This window comes from Salmo salar, chromosome ssa06 (assembly GCF_905237065.1).
Source record: "Salmo salar chromosome ssa06, Ssal_v3.1, whole genome shotgun sequence".
Lineage (NCBI taxonomy): Eukaryota > Metazoa > Chordata > Actinopteri > Salmoniformes > Salmonidae > Salmo > Salmo salar.
In genome coordinates this window covers 29,228,470-29,247,817 of record NC_059447.1, presented here as the reverse complement: position 1 = coordinate 29,247,817, position 19,348 = coordinate 29,228,470, and the positions used below count along the sequence as shown (strand labels likewise).

At 43.5% G+C, this 19,348-nt stretch overlaps 1 protein-coding gene across 2 annotated transcripts; it reads right to left on the bottom strand.

The window, feature by feature from the left end:
• Positions 1–5,839: 5,839 nt before the first annotated feature.
• Positions 5,840–18,460, bottom strand: LOC106601577 (uncharacterized). 2 transcript variants are annotated; one of them, XM_014193886.2, is made up of 10 exons: positions 18,118–18,460; positions 17,604–17,736; positions 17,190–17,355; positions 16,823–16,932; positions 16,543–16,706; positions 16,182–16,201; positions 15,802–15,938; positions 14,010–14,176; positions 12,477–13,757; positions 5,840–8,090 (listed from the first exon to the last, which is right to left on the bottom strand). In XM_014193886.2, the coding sequence occupies exons 2-10, from the start codon at positions 17,714–17,716 to the stop codon at positions 7,894–7,896; spliced, it is 2,355 nt and encodes a 784-aa protein (XP_014049361.1). In that variant the 5' UTR covers positions 17,717–17,736; positions 18,118–18,460; the 3' UTR covers positions 5,840–7,893. The 2 variants fall into 2 exon arrangements, with proteins under 2 accessions (XP_014049361.1, XP_014049360.1); XM_014193885.2 differs by having other exon boundaries at positions 5,840–13,757.
• Positions 18,461–19,348: the final 888 nt, after the last annotated feature.

Genomic DNA, 19,348 nt, shown 5'->3' with positions numbered 1-19,348 from the left:
GATGCTCACAGGCAAAATGTACTGGAAGAGATTTCTGAATGTTCTTCACCCAGCATACACCCCTCCAAGCAGACATGCTTTATCTACTAATTTGCTGGATGCAGAGTTCAACTGAGTTCAAGTGAAGGTCAAGCAAATCATAGAGAAAGCAGACTGTATTGCAATCATCTCTGATGGGTGGTCGAATGTTCGTGGGCAAGGAATAATTAACTACATCATCTCCACCCCTCAACCAGTATTATACAAGAGCACAGGCACAAGGGACAACAGACACACCGGTCTCTACATTGCTGTTGAGCAGAAGGCAGTCATCAATGACCTTGGACCACAGAAGGTATTTGCACTGGTGACAGACAATGCTGCGAACATGAAGGCTGCGTGGTCTAAAGTGGATGAGTCCTACCCACATATCACACCCATTGGCTGTGCTGCTCATGCATTGAATCTGCTCCTCAAGGACATCATGGTACTGAAAACAATCTACAAGAGAGCCAAGGAAATTGTTAGGTATGTGAAGGGTCATCAACTTATAGCAGCAATCTACCTCACCAAGCAAAGTGAGAAGAATAAGAGCACCACATTGAAGCTGCCCAGCAACACCCGTTGGGTGGTGTTGTCATCATGTTTGACAGTCTCCTGGAGAGTAAGGAGTCTCTCCAAGAAATGACCATATCACAGTCTGCCGATATGGACAGCCCCATCAAGAGGATCCTCCTGGATGATGTATTTTGGGAGCGAGTGGTAAGCAGCCTGAAACTCCTGAAACCTATAGCAGTAGCCATTGCACAGATTGAGGGAGACAGTGCCATCCTGTCTTATGTTCAGATTCTGCTTGCAGATGTAAGAGAAGAAATCCGTACTGCCCTGCCCACTTCACTGTTGCTCCAAGCAGAGGAAACTTCTGCCTGAAGCCCATACACGCCGCAGCGTACATGTTGGACCCCAAGTATGCTGGCAAGAGCATCCTGTCGGGTGCAGAGATCAACAAGGCCTATGGTGTCATCACTACCGTGTCTCGCCACCTTGGCCTTGATGAGGGCAAGGTTCTTGGCAGTCTGGCGAAGTACATTTCCAAGCAAGGGCTTTGGGATGGAGATACAATATGGCAGTCGTACCAACAATCAATCAATCAATCAATCAAATGTATTTATAAAGCCCTTCTTACATCAGCTGATGTCACAAAGTGCTGTACAGAAACCCAGCCTAAAACCCCAAACAGCAAGCAATGCAGGTGTAGAAGCATGGTGGCTAGGAAAAACTCCCTAGAAAGGCCAGAACCTAGGGAGAAACTTAGAGAGGAACCAGGCTATGAGGGGTGGCCAGTCCTCTTCTGGCTGTGCCGGGTATAGATTATAACAGAACATGGCCAAGATGTTCAAATGTTCATAGATGACCAGCAGGGTCAAATAATAATAATCACAGTGGTTGTAGAGAGTGCAACAGGTCAGCACCTCAGGAGTAAACGTCAGTTGGCTTTTCATAGCCGATCATTCAGAGTATCTTTACCGCTCCTGCTGTCTCTACAGAGTTGAAAACAGTAGGTCTGGGACAGGTAGCACGTCCGGTGAACAGGTCAGGGTTCCGTAGCCGCAGGCAGAACAGTTGAAACATATCTCATCGGCCACCTGGTGGAAGGGACTTAGTGGATCTGAGGCTCTTTCCCCTGTTGCCTCCATCATCCTCCAAATCCCACCAGCATCAGCCGCCTCAGAGCGCAACTGGTCCTTGTTTGGGAACACACACACCAAAGCACGCAACAGGTTGAACAATACAAGGGTTGAAAAATTGGTGGCCAATTGGTGGCCATCCTCAAACAGGTTGGAAAGTGACAGTGAAGGTGAGGCCTCAGTATCTGATGTTCAAGAGGTGGACATTGAGGAGGTCCAGGGAGAAGACATGGAAGCCTGAGAGGAAGACAACCAAAGCTTTAGTCTCTAGACTATCATTTTACAGATCTATGTTGAAAACGTTTTTGGGAGATGCGATGGATCATTGGGGATCATTCAATATTCCCTTTCTTTTGTTGTTCAGTGAAATCATCCCATGTGAAGAGTCAACTAATTTAATTAAAGTTCAATTCGTAACTACATTTTTATTTTTTTATTTCTATTGGAAGGATTTAATCATTTGCAGATATGTCTACTTATGATAAGGTAAAAGCTTCATGTTTCTGTCTCTATATGATATGGTAAATATATCCAATGTAAAAAACATCTACATTTAAATGGTATTAATATTAATTTGCATATATTTACGTTAATTCCCATATATTCCCGTTAATTCCCACAGAAAGTTTCCACCTCTGAATATTCCCCAAAATGTGCAACCCTAACAGTGAGTTTAATGACTATGAGGTTAAAGTACAGACTAAGTTTTAATATGAGAGTATTTTTATCATTTTTGTTTAGTCCCCCATTTTAGGGGACCAAAAGTATAGGGACAAATTCACTTATATGTGTATTAAAGTAGTCAAAAGTTAAGTATTTGGTCCCATATTCATAGCACGCAATAACTACATCAAGCTTGTGACTCTACAAACTTGTTGGATACATTTGCTGTTTGTTTTGGTTGTTTCTGATTATTTTGTGCCCAATAGAAATGAATAATAACTCATTTTGGAGTCACTTTTATTGTAAATAAGAATAGAATATGTTTCTAAACACTCCTACATTAATGTGGATGCTACCATGGTTACGGATAGCTCTGAATGAATCGTGAATAATTATGAGTGAGAAAGTTACAGACACACAAATATCCTACCCCAAGTAATTAGTATTTTGGGGGGGGGAGGTATGATATTTATGCCACTGTAACTTATATATGGGACCAAATACTACACTTTTGACTACTTTAATACACATAAGTGAATTTGTCCCAATACTTTTGGTCCTCTAAAATGGGGGGACTATTTACAAAAAGTGTTGTAATTTCTTAACGGTTCACCCGATATGGATGAAAATACCCTCAGATTAAAGCTGACAGTCTGCACTTCAACATCATAGTCATTGTATCATTTCAAATCCAAAGTGCTGGAGTACAGAGCCAAAACAACAAAATAATTGTCCCTGTTCCAATACATTTGGAGCTACCGGTATATCAATTAACTCAATCTAACAAAATAGTTGAAACCCCAAGCTCTAAGAGCAAAGAGTCTGACATTAAACTACTAACAGGAACTGTCAGAAAGAAAGATGTTCATAATAACGATAAAAGCCATATCACTGGCCGTGGAGCTGACATATTTATTCAGTCCTCTCTCTGTCCAAGCCATAATTTACACTAATGCCCTGACACCACCAGCACTGGACACTCATTTGGAGCTTCAGCCTCCTGTCACCTGGGAAATAATGTCCTGCTACACTACCTCCTTCTAAGCCCTCTGCTTTCTCTCTCCTCTCCTCCATCTCTGCCCTGCTCTCTAAATCCAGCTCTTTTCTCTGTCTGCTCTTCTCTCCTCCATCTCTCTTTTCTCTTTCTCCTCTCCAGCTGAGCTCATTTTTCAGGGTTACAAATGGGGGTGTTCTCTCTCTGTCTCTCCGCTCCACTGGCAGAGTGACTGAGCTGTACTCCTACTGTACTGTCTACCGCTGGTCTCCTCTAGACTCCAACACCAAGTCCACTCAGTCTGTCTCAGCCATCTCTAAGACTACACCACTACACTACACATGCCTACAGCTACTCTCTGCCCCTCTGACAGCCTGTAATCACCAGAGGGTGTTAAACACGGGGGCAGAGGAGCTAATGCTGCTACATACACTATATATACAAAAGTATGTGGACCCCCCTTCAAATTACTGGATTTGGCTATTTCAGCCACACCCGTTGCTGAAAATAGAGCACACAGCCATGCAATCTCCATATACAAACATTGACAGAAGAATGGCCTTACTGAAGAGCTCAGTGACTTTCAATGTGGCACCGTCATAGGATGCCACCTTTCTAACAAGTCAGAGCTTCCCCGTAAGTGCTGTTATTGTGAAGTGGAAACGTCTAGGAGCAAAACGGCTCAGCTGCTAAGTGGTAGGCCACACAAGCTCACAGATCGTGACTGGTGAGTTTTTAAGCGCGATGCCCTTAAAAATCGTCTGTTCTCAGTTGTGACACTCACTACCAAGTTCCAAACTGCCTCTGGAAGCAACATCAGCACAATAACTGTTTGTCGGGAGCTTCATGAAATGGGTTTCCATGGCCAAGCAGCCGCACACAAGCCTAAGATCACCATGCGCAATGCCAAGCGTCAGCTGGAGTGGTGTAAAGCTTGCCGCCATTGGACTCTGGATCAGTGGAAATCCGTTCTCTGGAGTGATGAATCACGCTTCACCATCTGGCAGTCCGACGGACGAAGCTGGGTTTAGCGGATGCCAGGAAAACGCAACCTGCCCCAATGCATAATGCCAACTGTAAAGGAGGAATAATGGTCTGGGGCTGTTTTCCATGGTTCAGGCTAGGACCCTTAGTTCCAGTGAAGGGAAATGTTAACGCTATAGCTTACAATGACATTCTAGATGATTCTGTGCTTCCAACTTTGTGGCAACAGTTTGGGGAAGGCCCTCTCCTGTTTCAGCATGACAATGCCCCCGTGCACAAAGCGAGGTCCATACAGAAATGGTTTGTCGAGATCAGTGTGGAAGAACTTGACTGGCCGGCACAGAGCCCTGACCTCAACTCCATCAAACACCTATGGGATGAATTGAAACGCCAACTGCGAGCCAGGTCTAATTGCCCAACATCAGTGCCCGACCTCACTAAAGCTCGTGGCTGAACGGAAGCAAGTCCCCGCAGCAATGTTCCAACGTCTAGTGGAAAGCCTTCCCAGAAGAGTGGGGCTGTCATAGCAGCAAAGGGGGACCAACTCCATATTAATGCCCATGATTTTGGAATGAGATGTTCGACGAGCACGTGTCCACATACTTGGTCATGTAGTGTATATTTAAGAGTTGAGTGGAATTGTGACGTACAGTAGAATAGGAGGAAGAGTGGCTGAGGCGTTATAGAATAATTGAAAAAGGAACATCACCGTTGTTAAAGATGGCCCGTTTCAGTTCCCTGAGCCAGTAAAGGAATCCTTCAGTGTGTGGCCTATTTTGCACATATATGGACTAGGCTGTGTTGTGTGTAGGTGAAGCTGACGGTGCATGGTGTGGATTAATACCATTTACATCACTGATTTGATGTAGGTGTCAGCAGGTACTAGCATTGATGCTAAGGGATCATTCAGAGGTTGGTGAAACACCTCAAAGGATCCAGTCTCTTAGCACACTCAGATCGCCTCTCTGTCTCTCCCTCTTTGCTGCCTGCTTCTCTGCTCTGCTTGTCCTCATTATGGAAAAGCTGTTCCACTTGGCATCACATTTAACCCCTCACTTTCCACTGAGACAAGCAAAGTGGGTCACAGGATCTGAAGCGCTAAACATGCCAATGGCAAGTACATGCTGCTGCACTTAGAGAAGAGGCTAGAAACAAGACTGAAAACTGAGTGATGGAGAAGATGGGAAACAGGCAGGAGGCTTAGTGACAAGACGTAAATGACAGTCATATACTGTATGGATAGAGAGAAAGACATTACAGACTGGAGAGGGACACACATCCAGTCAAGAAAGGAATATGAAAGCTTGTGAAAATATGTTGAGGAAATAAGGAAGTAGTTGCCTGAAGGAAGCTTTCAATCAAACCAGCATATTTTTTTTCACCCCAAAACATATGCACTGTTAGAGGTTTGGTATTTTCATAAACTACAGTATAACAAAATGGCTGAATGAACAAATAAGTCAATATAGAGTTTACAGCATTTTCTGTGGACTACAATGATGGTTGCAACCAAACAAATTCAGTCAAATAATATAATTACTGTATTTAATTAAGCAAAATGATTAAATATCTAGGCACTGTAAGCTAACATTACAAGTTGAACATAGCATGCTTCAGACGATCCACAAATCTAGAAATGGATCATGGTTCATAATACAGCTTCATGCGACACGACACAAGGGGGTTTGTTGAACCAATAAATACATGTCATACCACGAATAAATTGTGAAGACACATCCAAAGCTTAATTCAAAAAAAGAACGCATTTTTCTTTAATGATTTACATTTTACAATTCTACAGCCGACCATTAGAATGTTTACCTCTTCAAAAGGCTGATTATATATCACCACCTGAATCAACTCTAAATCTCGGTCCAGGGGAGACGTTGGGGAACCATAAATGAAATGTTAGATTTTTTTTAAAGTAAATAAACAATATGTTCTATCATGTAATATAAACAAACCTTTCATATCTGGAACAATCAATATTATATGTAAAATATTAAATTACAATAAAGCACCATTTTCAATAATAATAATAATAATAATAATAATAATACAGACATGACTGCTTCATGGTTTTATGTAAGATGATGTAGTCCTATTGAGTACCTCTGTTGGATTGCTACTGGAACGATGTCTAAATGAGGAAAGTGGAATGCTCAAATGACATTACACACGTGTAAGAGCAACGTCCATTTCAAAAATGTGAATGTCATTCATGGATGTAAAAATAATACATGCAACCACGTGGCTGACTACACATTTCTCAGATAACATTTCATTGTGATCACCATCTACACAACTAGCCTAACCAGTGTGATCCAATTAAGTAATGAGCGAGACAAGACTAAAAGCAAGATTATCAAGTAACAAGTCACTGTCCTTGTTCTAATTCACAACAGATTGCTTTGAAGTTGCTTCATAAATAATGCCATAAGCACCAAGTATTCTCAGTGTGGATAGAGGGGAGAGAAGGAAGGGAGGGAACACAAAATGTACCCACTTAGTCCAAGTTGCCCCACTAATACAGTATCATCTACCCCTTGACCTACACAAGACCAAAGAAAAAAACTCATTCTGCAGAAAACATTGCAGTCAGTCTCCCACCCACCCGGTCTCCCTCCCTCGTATACTGTGGGTGCTCTGGACAGCGGCTGCAGAGCTGCAGTTCATGTCATGCACGCCACCCCTCAGTGGAGTTGTCCTGGAATTTACAGGCCTGGAAGTCATTCTACACTACACACACTGTTGATGCACTGTGCATTTCTTAATGCACCATTGACTGCTAATCTTCACTCAAATTGGCAAGGCAGTGCACAAACATACCATGTACAGAAAAGCATGGTACCTAATATTCCTCCTCACTCCCACACACACTTGCAAGTCTATGTACTTAGTGAAACAGAGAGCAGATCCAATAAAACTGTACATTTTAGAGCTCGTAGACAGTACTTAAACCGACTGGAATCAAAGCCCTACTGCCCAAAATCACAGAAACATGATAGACACACTTGTTTTAAAACTTAAAAACACATTTTTATGTCAAAATAATCATGTTGTAGAATGTGCAAACGGTTTGTGTAGGCCTATCTTCCTGACATGTCAACTTTGTTACAGTACAATAAGAAGGCCTCCACATACCACTAACTAGAGGGTTCAATGTGCCCACCTTGAGGCTAACCTCTGCTATGACAGACTATGAAAGGACGTCATGCCAGAAAAGCATTGTGGAGACTGACTGATCTATTCACTACATATTTTCCTCTTGCAAATCACTGAACTTACACAGAAGATGGTTGTATTCACAAAATAAATAGAAGTAAAACTGTTAAGCATAAGCATTACTCAATCTCCACAGATGTCAATAAAACCTTTTCTGAGACATTCATATCATAACAGTATCCAAGAGAGGGATTAGAACAAACACCAGTAACCATTAAACAAACATAATGATAGGTAGACTGTGTAAATTGCTGTTTAAAAAACATCAGGGCAGAGATATGCTCCTCATTAACAATTCTGTACAATAATGTTGATATATTACAAGCTGCATCAAAGTCAGATGAGAAGAACAGGTATAAATCAGTCTGTATACTGGAGGTCCAGATCCACTAGCCCATCAGTAACCACTAGCCTCAGTCTTTTGGGCTTACGGTCTGAGACCGGGGTACTCAAGGAGTGGGAGGATGTGGGAGCATGGTGAGATGTTGGTGGGTGGTCTATGGGCTGGCACTGCTGTTGTGTGTCCCTCTTGCAGTGGTCATCCTGGCCTTTAAGCCCTGAAAAGCCCCCCACAGAGAAAGATGGTGAGTGTGAGAGTTGGGGTCCACATGGCTCCAGAACCAGCCTTCCCTGGGTGCCCGAAGGCTCCATGAGGCAGCGGTACGTATAGTTGGTGGGTGGTGACCCTGGGTAATCTCCCAGGCCCATGGTGACTGAGTGGTCACCAGTAAAGTTGACCACGTAAGGTGGACCTTGGTGACCATAAGAGTAGGAGAAGGAGGAGGAGGGGGGCTGCTGTTTGTTAGCTGGTGTCTGTGATCCAGAGGGAGAACTGTGTGCTACTTGGGGGCTATTGTGCTGAGACATAGAGGGAGAGAGCGAGGTGGAAAAGGTCAAGTCTGAGGAATCGTAACACAGTTTGTCAGGTGACGCCGATGTGGCATAGGAAGAGTGAGGGTTCTGGGAGTGCACAGCAGCACAGGGCTTGTCCTGATTCAAATGTTTGCCATGAGGAGACCCATAACTCTGAGGTGCTTGGCTGGGGAAAAAGAAAGGCCTTGGGAGAGTGGAGAAGTTTTTGCTGCCGAAGCTGGTTTCAGTGTATTGAGGTTTGTCAGAGGGCGGCTTCTCCAAAGTTGTCGTTGTACTTTTACTGGACGTCTGGAAATAATCTGGATGGACTTTGTCATTGGGAAGATTTGACTTGATGGGGTAGTTTGATGCATTGAGACGAACTGGATCTTTTCCTGAAATGATGCTATAACTGGGCACGCTACCTTTATGTCCGCCAGTGCTAAAACCTGAACATTTGTTACTCTGGTGGACCTTGTCAGTGTCACTGTACCTAGATTTGGCAATATGAGGTTTGGCCGCAATTTTAGGGTTGCCAGCGACAATATTAACTTTAGAAGGGGCACTATTCAAATTCTGACTTGGTTTCCCTCCTTGAAACTTCAGCACACTCTGGATCACACTAGAGCTTTTGTCATGCGTGTTGCGAAAAGCATCTCCTACATTAGGATTTAATTGTGAGCCAAACTTGTTAGAAACCACTTGAGGTGAATGGACAGACTTGACAGAGTAATTCTGGGGCCCAGTTTTGAAGGAACTTGGTACTGGCTGAGAGGTGGAAAAAGATTGAGATTTGTTGGAAGAGCTCATCAGGTGGAAGGGACCCGGAGTTTTCACTTGAGGCTGGACCTTAGAAAAATTGGAATGAGCAGAACTAGCCTTAGTACCATTGGTGCTCTGATTGAGAACATTGACTGGGGTATTTTGGGAATGGGAACCGATGGATGGAGTATTTGTATTAAACATGAATGATTCTTTCTGAGAGTAGTGGGTTTTGGCTGCTGAAGATAAGGCCTGTGTCTTAGAATCTTCTTTTGACAATTTCATCCCAGGATTTTTCATCAAAAAGCGATCCATGAAAGTGCCCTCAGCGCTGCTCAGGGATGTAAAACAAAAATTTGCATTGAGCTGTCCTCTGTCTTTGGAAGCATCCTTAACTCCACAATCCAAAGGGAGAGACTCATTTTTGGAGCACACAAGACCATTAAGAAATTGCTGATCCTCTGCATTGAAGATACTTCCTGGGCTTGGAGGGCCAAGGTATGGTGTTTCTGGGTTCCAAGCATCCGAGGGGCTATGAGAGAGGGGACTACTAAAGGGCCCGCTGGGTGGATCCATTGGACAGAGGTCTATTGGAGAGGTTTGGAGGATGTTCTGTGGATGATAGAACCCTTCAAGATTGAGACACTGGAAGTCGAGGAGATCTTCACAGCAATTAGCAAAGCTGGATTCTGTGGAAAGCATCCTTTCTGGAAAACTGAATGGTGGAGACTGAGACTGAGACTGGGATGGAATCTTTGAGGTGGAAGCAGTGTAATCAGAAGGTATGTTTTTTTCTAAGGATTGTGACTGACATAACCCTTCTGAGAGTCTAGAAAGACTGTTGTCTATCTGTAGCAGGTTATGACTAAGACAAGAAGTTCCCATCTCTCCAGTTGCAACCTTACGAGCGGTCTCTGTTTTCTGCCTTTCTTTCCGTCCCCTTCCCCTTCCCCTTCCTCCCCTATTAGTGATTTTTGGCATGGCCCTATCATTCATTGTTTCAGGAGCATAGGCCATCACATCAGAACCCACAGGTTGGGGAGAGTTAAGGGTCAAGGTTGAGAGAGATAAAGTGAGGGGGGGAGGTTCTTTTTTCAGAAGAACAGCAGAGGAATCTTTTAAAGTGTTGCACTTGATTGCACTGTTGAGTTTCTGGCAGGTGGGCGGTTGAGAAGGGCACTCTTCTTTTGGCTTAACGCATGTCATTTCCTTCTTCTCTTTTTCAGACTCTGCTTCACTCTGCTCCAACTCCTGGCTGTCCACCTCCCATACACCCTGTATTTTACGCCTCAGTTTGATCCGTGGCAAGGGTTGGTCCTCATCCTTTACTTTGTGTTCATGCAGTGCCCCACTGTCAACCAAACTACTCTCTACTCCAATACAAGTATCCTTCACTTGTTCTCCATCTTCAGCCAAGGATGGAATATCTTTCTCTTTTTCACAGATTCTAACAGGACTTGGTGTGACTTGATAGTCACATTGCAGTCCCCCCACTCCGACAGATATACCCTCACTAGAAGTTGTATGGCCCTTTTCTCCTGGTAGTTGCTTTACTCCATAAATAACCTCGTCTAGCACCTCACTTATCTCTACCTCGCTGAGCTCCCCCTGTTCCTTTTCTTTCTCTTTGGAGTCTACAGCTACAACCTCACTTTGCCTGTTCATCAAAATGGGACCTCTATCTTTCAAACTCCCCAATCTGTCTCGTCTAACTTTACGTCTCTTCCAAAATCGTACGTCATGAGTCTCCTTCCCATCTGCCTGGGCACCCTTCTCCATTTCTAAGTTTAGGATTGACACAGAATCTAAAATGGCCCTATAAGGCTCCAATTGTTGTGAATCAATAGACTTTTCTGCTTCAATAATCAAATCCTCTCCTCCTGCAGGTCTGTCCAACTCCCACACTTTGCCCCTCTTTCTCTTAAAACGAATTTTGAAGTTGAGGCTCTGCCCTTTCCCGTTCTCTTCCTTGCATGTTTGCGATGTGAGTGAATTCAGTAACTCAGTATGTGATTCTGGCTTATTCTCTCCTTCATTTACATGTTCCTTTTTAGAATCCAGTGAGATTTCATCATGTCCTACTTTGTGTTTGTCCTCATCAGATTCATTCTCCAGTACCTCTGAGTCTCGGGTCCCTCTTTTATACTTTCCTGCACTCCTCCGTGGCCGGTCTTGTTCCAGTTGATTGACTCTGGGACGCAGCATTCTGGGCGTTGCATTTTGTTTTCCTGTCCTCTTGAAGGTCTGTGTCCGAGATTGGACCCCAAACTCTGAAACGGTAGACTTAGGGTCACTATTAGACCGCAGCCCACCTCTACCTCTGTCCTCCAACACTTTGATAGCTTTGGTTTCTCTTCCTGAACACAGAGTAAGATTCTGCCTCAGCTCTGTGGAGGGTTTGAGGTCCTTGGAGGATGGCTCTGACACAGGAGAGTTGATACTCTGCTCAGAGTCAGTCTCCACAGAATTACGGAACATCCGTTTCTTCAGAGGAATGTTGGCCTGGGTGTGTGTCTGAAGATATTCTGAAGAAGGAGGGGGAGACTTGGAAAGCCTATCTTTCGCTGGGATTAAATCATCATTACTTTGTGGCGAGTGAATATGCAAGTCTTGGCCTGGACCCTCAAGTTTCATCTTACTAGCCCTTCCTTTCCCCCGTTTGGAAATTATCCCACTTTGTGTTGTTGCATGAGGCAAACTATTTGTCTGTGCATCATATATTTGTTCCCTAACCTCTTTCCCTCCATCATTATTTGCCTCTCTGCCATCTTCCATTTGCTTATGGTTGGAGGAAATTAGATCTTTCTTTCCTGTGTTCCCACTTCCTGAGCCCCCAGCCTTCTGATCCCGCTCTTTTCTTAGAATATCAGAAAGTAGAACCCTCACCTGTTTGATGACAACACCCTTCTTGTCCATAGCTATACTACTCCCCTTTTTTACCATTTCAGACACCTTCTCATTCTTACCTCCATCCTTTCTGATAATGCTGTCACAACTTTTGCTATTTTGTCCACCTGCTTTTCCATTACTCTGTTCTTCTGCATCATTTCGCCCTCTAAGCACCCTCTTATCACAGCCAACAACTTGAGATTGTACACTTTTACTAATTAGTTTTGCCCCTCTGTCAATGTCTTTTACACTCCCCCTATGCCCGTTCCCAGCCACACTAACCTGTTCCCCCCCACCAGCAGCTTCTATTTCAATGACCTTCTCACCTGCCCCTTTCTCACCATGTAATACATCGACTTTCACCACAGCAATCTGTCCCCTTCCTACATCAACTTTGTTAGCCTTAGCCTTGAAATACATTTCCCTCACCCCTTTCTTACCTTCAGCGTCTGACAACTCTCTGCCTGCTTCCTCCATGGACTTCTGCTGGGACCTGGACACTCTGGTGTCTGCCTCTCCTCCCTGTGTAGCTGATCTAGCCATCTGTTCTGCTTGCACTGGTACGCTGCTCTCTCTTCTCACAATGCCCTTTCCCTCCAATCCTGGACAGGCCCTTTCTTCTGCTACACTTCCCGGCACAGACACTCTTATCAAGCTAACTGTGACTTGCTTCAGTCCTGACATTACTGGAACATGGTCAAGTGAGGGGGAAGAGAGAGAAATGGTGCTAGGGGTGGTAGTGACAAGGGGAGTACTAATGGGTTTCTGGTGATTCCCAGGCTTCTTGGCTTTGTCCAAAGCACTTTGGCAAACTTCAACCCTTTTACCAGAGGGTTTGCTCGCCACGAGTGTCCCATCAGTCCCCGATTCTCCAATGGTTTTGATTTCCACTTTCAGATCCACTGGTTTCTGATCTGCACCCTGAGCCTTGCTGCCTTTGGGCCCGCCTCCACCAGTGTATGTTCTGTTGCTGATGTATGCCACATCATTGTTGTTGCCGCTGGTGTTATTTTCGATGGTTATGCAATTGGTTCCATGAATATCTCCGATAACATTGTGCGTGGCATCTTTTCCACTACAGCTATCCATGTGTTTCTGAGGACTTGCGCTGTTGCTTTTTCTGCAAATGGGTTTGGTGAGTTCAATGCGCTTGCTAATGATTTTGTTGTTCTTCTTGGCTCTGGAAACAGACTGGCGTGTGTGACAGTTTCTGATCATGCTCCTTGTTCTAGAAGAGATCCTTGTCTGGACAGATACTTTTTCCACCACTCGAAGGGGCTTGCCACCCAGTATCTGTCCACAAACTGCTGGTCCAGCATTCTGTTGAGAAGACAAGGAAGGGTGAAGAGTGAAAGGCTTCAGGTTTAACTCACAAGTATTGCTGCTCTTCTCTTTTTTGTCATTCTCTTTGGTTGTACAGCAGAGAGCAGATTGTTCCTTCCTCCACTTGTCTTTTGTCTCCACATGTTCAAGCTGGTGCAGCAAGGCCCTCTCTTTGCTGGTGGGGTCCTTGCAGCTCAACAAGAAGTTGAACGTGTGGCGCCGTACTCGGACCCTAAGGTTCCTCAACACCACCTCTGATAGGGATGGCATTATCAGCCGTTGCTGCTTCATTCCCGATATCCTCCTTTGCCCCTCCTGTTTCAACCTTTTGGTCTTCCTGCTCATCATCAGAGCATTTCTCTTCATCTGCTGGGTAAATGAATTCCTTGAAGGGATAGCTAAGACAGGAAGACAAAGAACTAAGAAATTCAGGCAAAACCAATAGCATAACAAATAAATTCATACTGCACCTAACATTACATTCTAGTTGCATACTGTCACTAACTGTCTTATCTGCAAAACATTTAGCAATAAAGACAGTTTATTGCTCAATGACCAATACGTAGTACCACTTGGATCTTCAGAGAATGAGAATTTCAGGCATTGTTAAAAGACAAGCGTAACGTTTGAAACGAGACACACAAACTTACCTGAATTTGAAAATGTAAATGTAGGCCGAAATGTAGGAGGACAGGGTGCTTTCCCTCTGTTAAGACGAAGGTCTGTGTCTCTGAGGCGGTACTTCTGGCCAGACAGGTCATTAGAGTCATCACAACCAGGCTGCCTCTCTCTGTGTCGGAAGTGACCCTCTCCTTTTCTAAATAATAAACAAATAGTATAATGTTACAAGTCATTATATAGTACCAGTCAAAAGTTTGGACACATTCAAGGGTTTTACTTTATTTTTACTATTTTCTACATTGTAGAATAATAGTGAAGACATCAAAACTATGAAATAACACATATGGAATCATGTAGTAAGCCAAAAAAGTGTTAAACAAATGAAAATATGTTTAATATTTGAGATTCTTCAAATAGCCACTCTTTGCCTTGATGACAGCTTTGCACACTCTTGGCATTCTCTCAACCAGCTTCATGAGGTAGACACCTGGAATGCATTTCAATTAACAGGTGTGCCTTGTTAAAAGTTAATTTGTGGAATTTCTTTCCTTCTTAAGGCGTTTGAGCCAATCAGTTGTGTTGTGACAAGGTTGGGGTGGTATACAGAAGATAGCCTTATTTGGTAAAAGACCAAATCCATATTATGGCTAGAACAGCTCAAATAAGCAAAGAGAAACAACGGCCCATCATTACTTTAGGACATGAAGGTCAGTCAATGCGGAATATGTCAAGAACTTTCAAACTATCAAGCGCTGTGATGAAACTGGCTCTCATGAGGACCGCCACAGGAATGGAAGACCCAGAGTTACCTCTGCTGCAGAGGATAAGTTTATTAGAGTTACCAGCCTCAGAAATTGCAGCCCAAATAAATGCTTCAGAGTTCAAGTAACAGACACATCTCAACATCAACTGTTCAGAGGAGACTGTGTGAATCAGGCCTTCGTGGTCAAATTGCTGCAAAGAAAACACTACCAAAAGACACCAATAAGAAGATGGCACTTGCTTGGGCCAAGAAACACAAGCAATGGACATTAGACCAGTCAAAACTTGTCCTTTGGTCTGGAGTCAAAATTAGAGATTTTTGGTTCCAGCCGCCGTGTCTTTGTGAGATGCTGTGTGGGTGAATGGATGATCTCCGCATGTGTATTTCCCACCCTAAAACATGGAGGTGGTGGTGTTATGGTGCTTTGCTGGTGACACGGTCTGTGATTTATTTAGAATTCAAGGCACACTTAACCAACATGGCTACCACAGTATTCTGCAGTGATACGCCATCCCATCTGGTTTGGGCTTAGTGGGACTGTCATTTGTTTTTCAACAGGACAATGACCCAACACACCTCCAAGCTGTGTAAGGGCTATTTTACCAAGAAGGAGAGTGATGGAGTGCTGCATCAGATGACCTGGCCTCCACAAACCCCCGACCTCAACCCAATTGAGATTGTGAAGGAAAAGCAGCTAACAAGTGTGCAGCATATGTGGGAACTCCTTCAAGACAGTTGGAAAGGCATTCCAGGTGAAGCTGGTTGAGAGAATGCCAAGAGTATGCAAAGCTGTCATCAAGGCAAAGGGTGGCTACTTTGAAGAATCTAAAATATATTTTTTGATCTGTTTAATACTTTTTTGATTACTAATGTGTTATTTCAAGGTTTTGATGTCTTCACTATTATTCTACAATGTAGAAAATAGTAAAAAATAAAGAAAAACCCTTGAATGTTTAGGTGTGTCCAAACTTTTGACTGGTACTGTATGTATGTATGTATGTATGTATAAGTTAAGCTGGTCATTGAGACAATGAGCAAATATGTCTCAATCCTCTCACCTCTCACAGGTGCAGCATTCACACATTTCATTGTCTTCTCCAAAAAAGCTGTCGCCATAGTAACAGGTGATCTCCTCCCCAGGTGCGATGGGCCTCACCACTTTTACACAGCCTCCATTCTTATCGCCAGGAACAAACTGGAGAGAAGGGGGAGGTGAGGGAAGAAACAGGGTGACATCGCTAGCCCTGGGGATGTAACACTTCCAACAATAAAACCATAATAGTACAAGCACAATACACTGACGAAGAGGATAATAACAATAATCATGTATAACAACACTTCTATAAAAAGGGAATTATGCTTAACAGGAACAAACACACAGAGCGATTAAAAATATAGAAGAGTAACATGACTAATAATATATAACACTGTTGATTACCTTACAGTTTGGTCTGCAGTCTTCACCCAGGAAACAGAAACAAGCGTATGGTTACAATACAGATATAACAACTTAAAAACACTGGAAATTGTGCCATGCGTCTGTATAATAAAAGTAATGACCATTAGCAAATCCTGTGAAGCTCTGCTGTAGGTGAGCACATTAAATAACAGGATTAAAGCATTTGATTTGATCACTCTAGATCTAATGTACGACTTGTTAGGAATAACTAATTAAGAGAAATCCCATAAGCAGATGCTCTGTCTGTGTGTTCTGTGATAGTGTATGCACAGTGGGTTTCTGTTTTAGTGTGTGTACAGTGTGGCAGACAGTAACTGGGGTTGAATCTTGAAAAACTCACCGTGGTTGATGAAAGCCGCAGGCCCAAGCCAGAGTTGTGCACAGCGCTTACGAGTGGAGTACATCACACTAAAGTCATTCACCCCTGCTCTCAGAACAGCACTGTCTGCTGGACTCAGCTCGGCTATACAACCCAACAGAACCTCCATCCTCTCACCTACAAACCTGCAGCATTCAGCATCAGAGTTAAACATGATATAAAAAAACACAGACAAGATTTATCTAATCTGCAGAGTTGCACATGACTATTGAATGAACTGTTAAAAGAAGTTGATCCTTACCAGTGCTTGGTAGAGGTTATCTTTGCTCCGTTGGTTTCTGAAGAGTATCGGTCACATGACTCAATCTGGACACCACTATCCAACAGGAAGGCACAGAGGTAGCGATACACCTGAAGAAATAATAGCTGTCAAGACCATGCATATAGCCAAGCATGTTCATGCACACAATCATGAATACCCACAGAGTGAAAACAGGTAATATTAGCTAACTACCCAAACTAATAACAAAAAATGACAGAGGCCAACAAAAGTAAATGAACAAATGAAAGAAATTATACTGACTAAAGAAAGGAAGGGGCAATCAAAAACATACTTCTAGTGCACACTGATATAACAGGGTTAACTGATCCTGCAAACACACACTTACATGCTGTTTCAGTAGTTCCAGACGGTGTGTTCCCAGTCCAGTGAAGTAGTCACAGGCCCAGTCTCCCACTGTAAGGGCCTCAAAGGTGGCCTGCAAATCATGTGTGCGTTGGAAGCGTAGCAGAGTCTCTTTGAGGTAGCCCCAACGACGGACCTCTGGGGGGGGACTGCAGGGCGACAAGAATTAGGTGTGTGCTGTTCTTTGCAATTGTGAATTAACTTTTCCACTTCTCTGTGAAGAACGCTGAAGTTGTGCCTTAACTGCCTGATGAAGACTGATTACTAGAAGCATAGAGGAACCATCAAGACCAAGCACAAGAAAAATGGTACAATGCATACATCTATGGCAAAAGTTTGTTATTTCACACACTTTTGTCAAATATAATGTAATGGATAGGAGGTTTAAAGAGATTACCTGACGTTCATTTTATGGGTGCTGAACCCCAGCAAGGGGTCCAGCACCAAGCTGGTGGCCAGATCATCCGTCTCACACAGCTCCATCACACTCATTTTACTGCATCCGTCCATCGCCTCCCACCATCAGCATGCTGAAAGGACAGGGGTCGGGGTCAAGGGACAGGGCGATGCGCTGCGACTGACAACCACCCACAACTGAGTCAAGTCGTCCTTGTATCCCCATACAAGCTAACATTAGCCCTTATGTACGGCTTCGATAAGCTAGTTCTAGCTCAAACATCAATACGGTTATATTAGAAACTAGCAAACTGACCAGCTAGCTAGCTAGCTAGCCTTCTGATTTTGATGTCTAAATTAACATCATAGCTAGCAGCTAGCTACCGCAGGACATCGCGTTAAACTGAAAGTCTAGCTAGTTAGCGTCTGACTCAGGCATAAGCAAACATGAGAAATATAACTAGCTATATTGATGTATATAAGTTAGTCTGCAGTTATATTTAGCATAACATTACCTGGGAGTATTTAACGAAAGCCGTTAGCTAGATTGTATCCGTAGTGGTTGCTAGCTAGCTGCTAGCTGGCTATGTCAGATGTCGAGTCAGCTAGCTAACGTTACGTAGCTAGCTGATCCGCCGAAACACAGCACAATTTCTTGGTGTTGCCTCGTTGATTCAACGCTGCAAATGTAATCAAATTAGCTAATCAGCTGGTTTCCACAGCAAAAGGACTGACCCGAAGGAAGGAATCTTTTTTATATTTTTGTTTGTTATTCTCGTATCAGAAGTTGGGCGAACAACCACTGAGGTATGCGAGTAACACTGCTGCAGTGAAACCGAACTAGGGCCATATCCGTTGTTTTTCATTGGCTAGTGCCAAGGTCAATTTTACGCCCGTTACAAAATCTCTCACAGGCCATTTGTCAATAGGGAGAGGATGTCCTTTAGTTCTAGTAATACTGTTGGTTGTACCTGGTCATAGTAGGTTGGGTTTCAGTTGCTTGAATGGACAGTCGTTATTTATAAATTTCAGTTTAACAGAACTTTCACGTTACACAAATTGATAACCCTCTCAAATAACACTGTTACATCGACAGAATCCATGGCTAAGGACCCCGTCTCAGCCATCTACTACATTGGTGTAAGCAGTGGGATCATGTCAGTGGTCCTTCATGGTCTTGGGGAAGTGTGCCCTTACACACACACGCTGGGTGTCTTGCACGGGACACCGAGGGGATAACGCATCAGTGTAAGCTTGTAACTACCCAGGCTTGAGGTACAAATCATTGTAGATCGAGCCCATTCCAACTACACTGAAGTTTTGGGCCAGTTTTCCAGACCTTGATTAAGCCTATACGCCTACGTTAAATACAAAGCCAATATTACGATGTTGGCCTATTAAAATGAATTTACACAGGCAGACAAATTCTGATATTTCTTCCTACCAATGGGTCAGCTCTGAAATGTGATTTGTCAAAAGACCAATTAGTGAAAAAAATATCAGAATTAGGCTGCCTGTCTAAACGCAGCCAATAGAACACAGCAAATGTCTAGGACTAGATCGAAGAAGCCAGAAAACTGGAATCACAGAGGATTGATCAAGGACAGTGGAGACCCCCCCTCATGTCCTATGAACAATATTAAATCTATGGCACCACTGAATAAGGAAGACATGCAAAGTCCCTATACCAGCAAGGGCCTGATTTTGGCCCCAGATGGTACCCACTACAAGCAGACAGATCACATG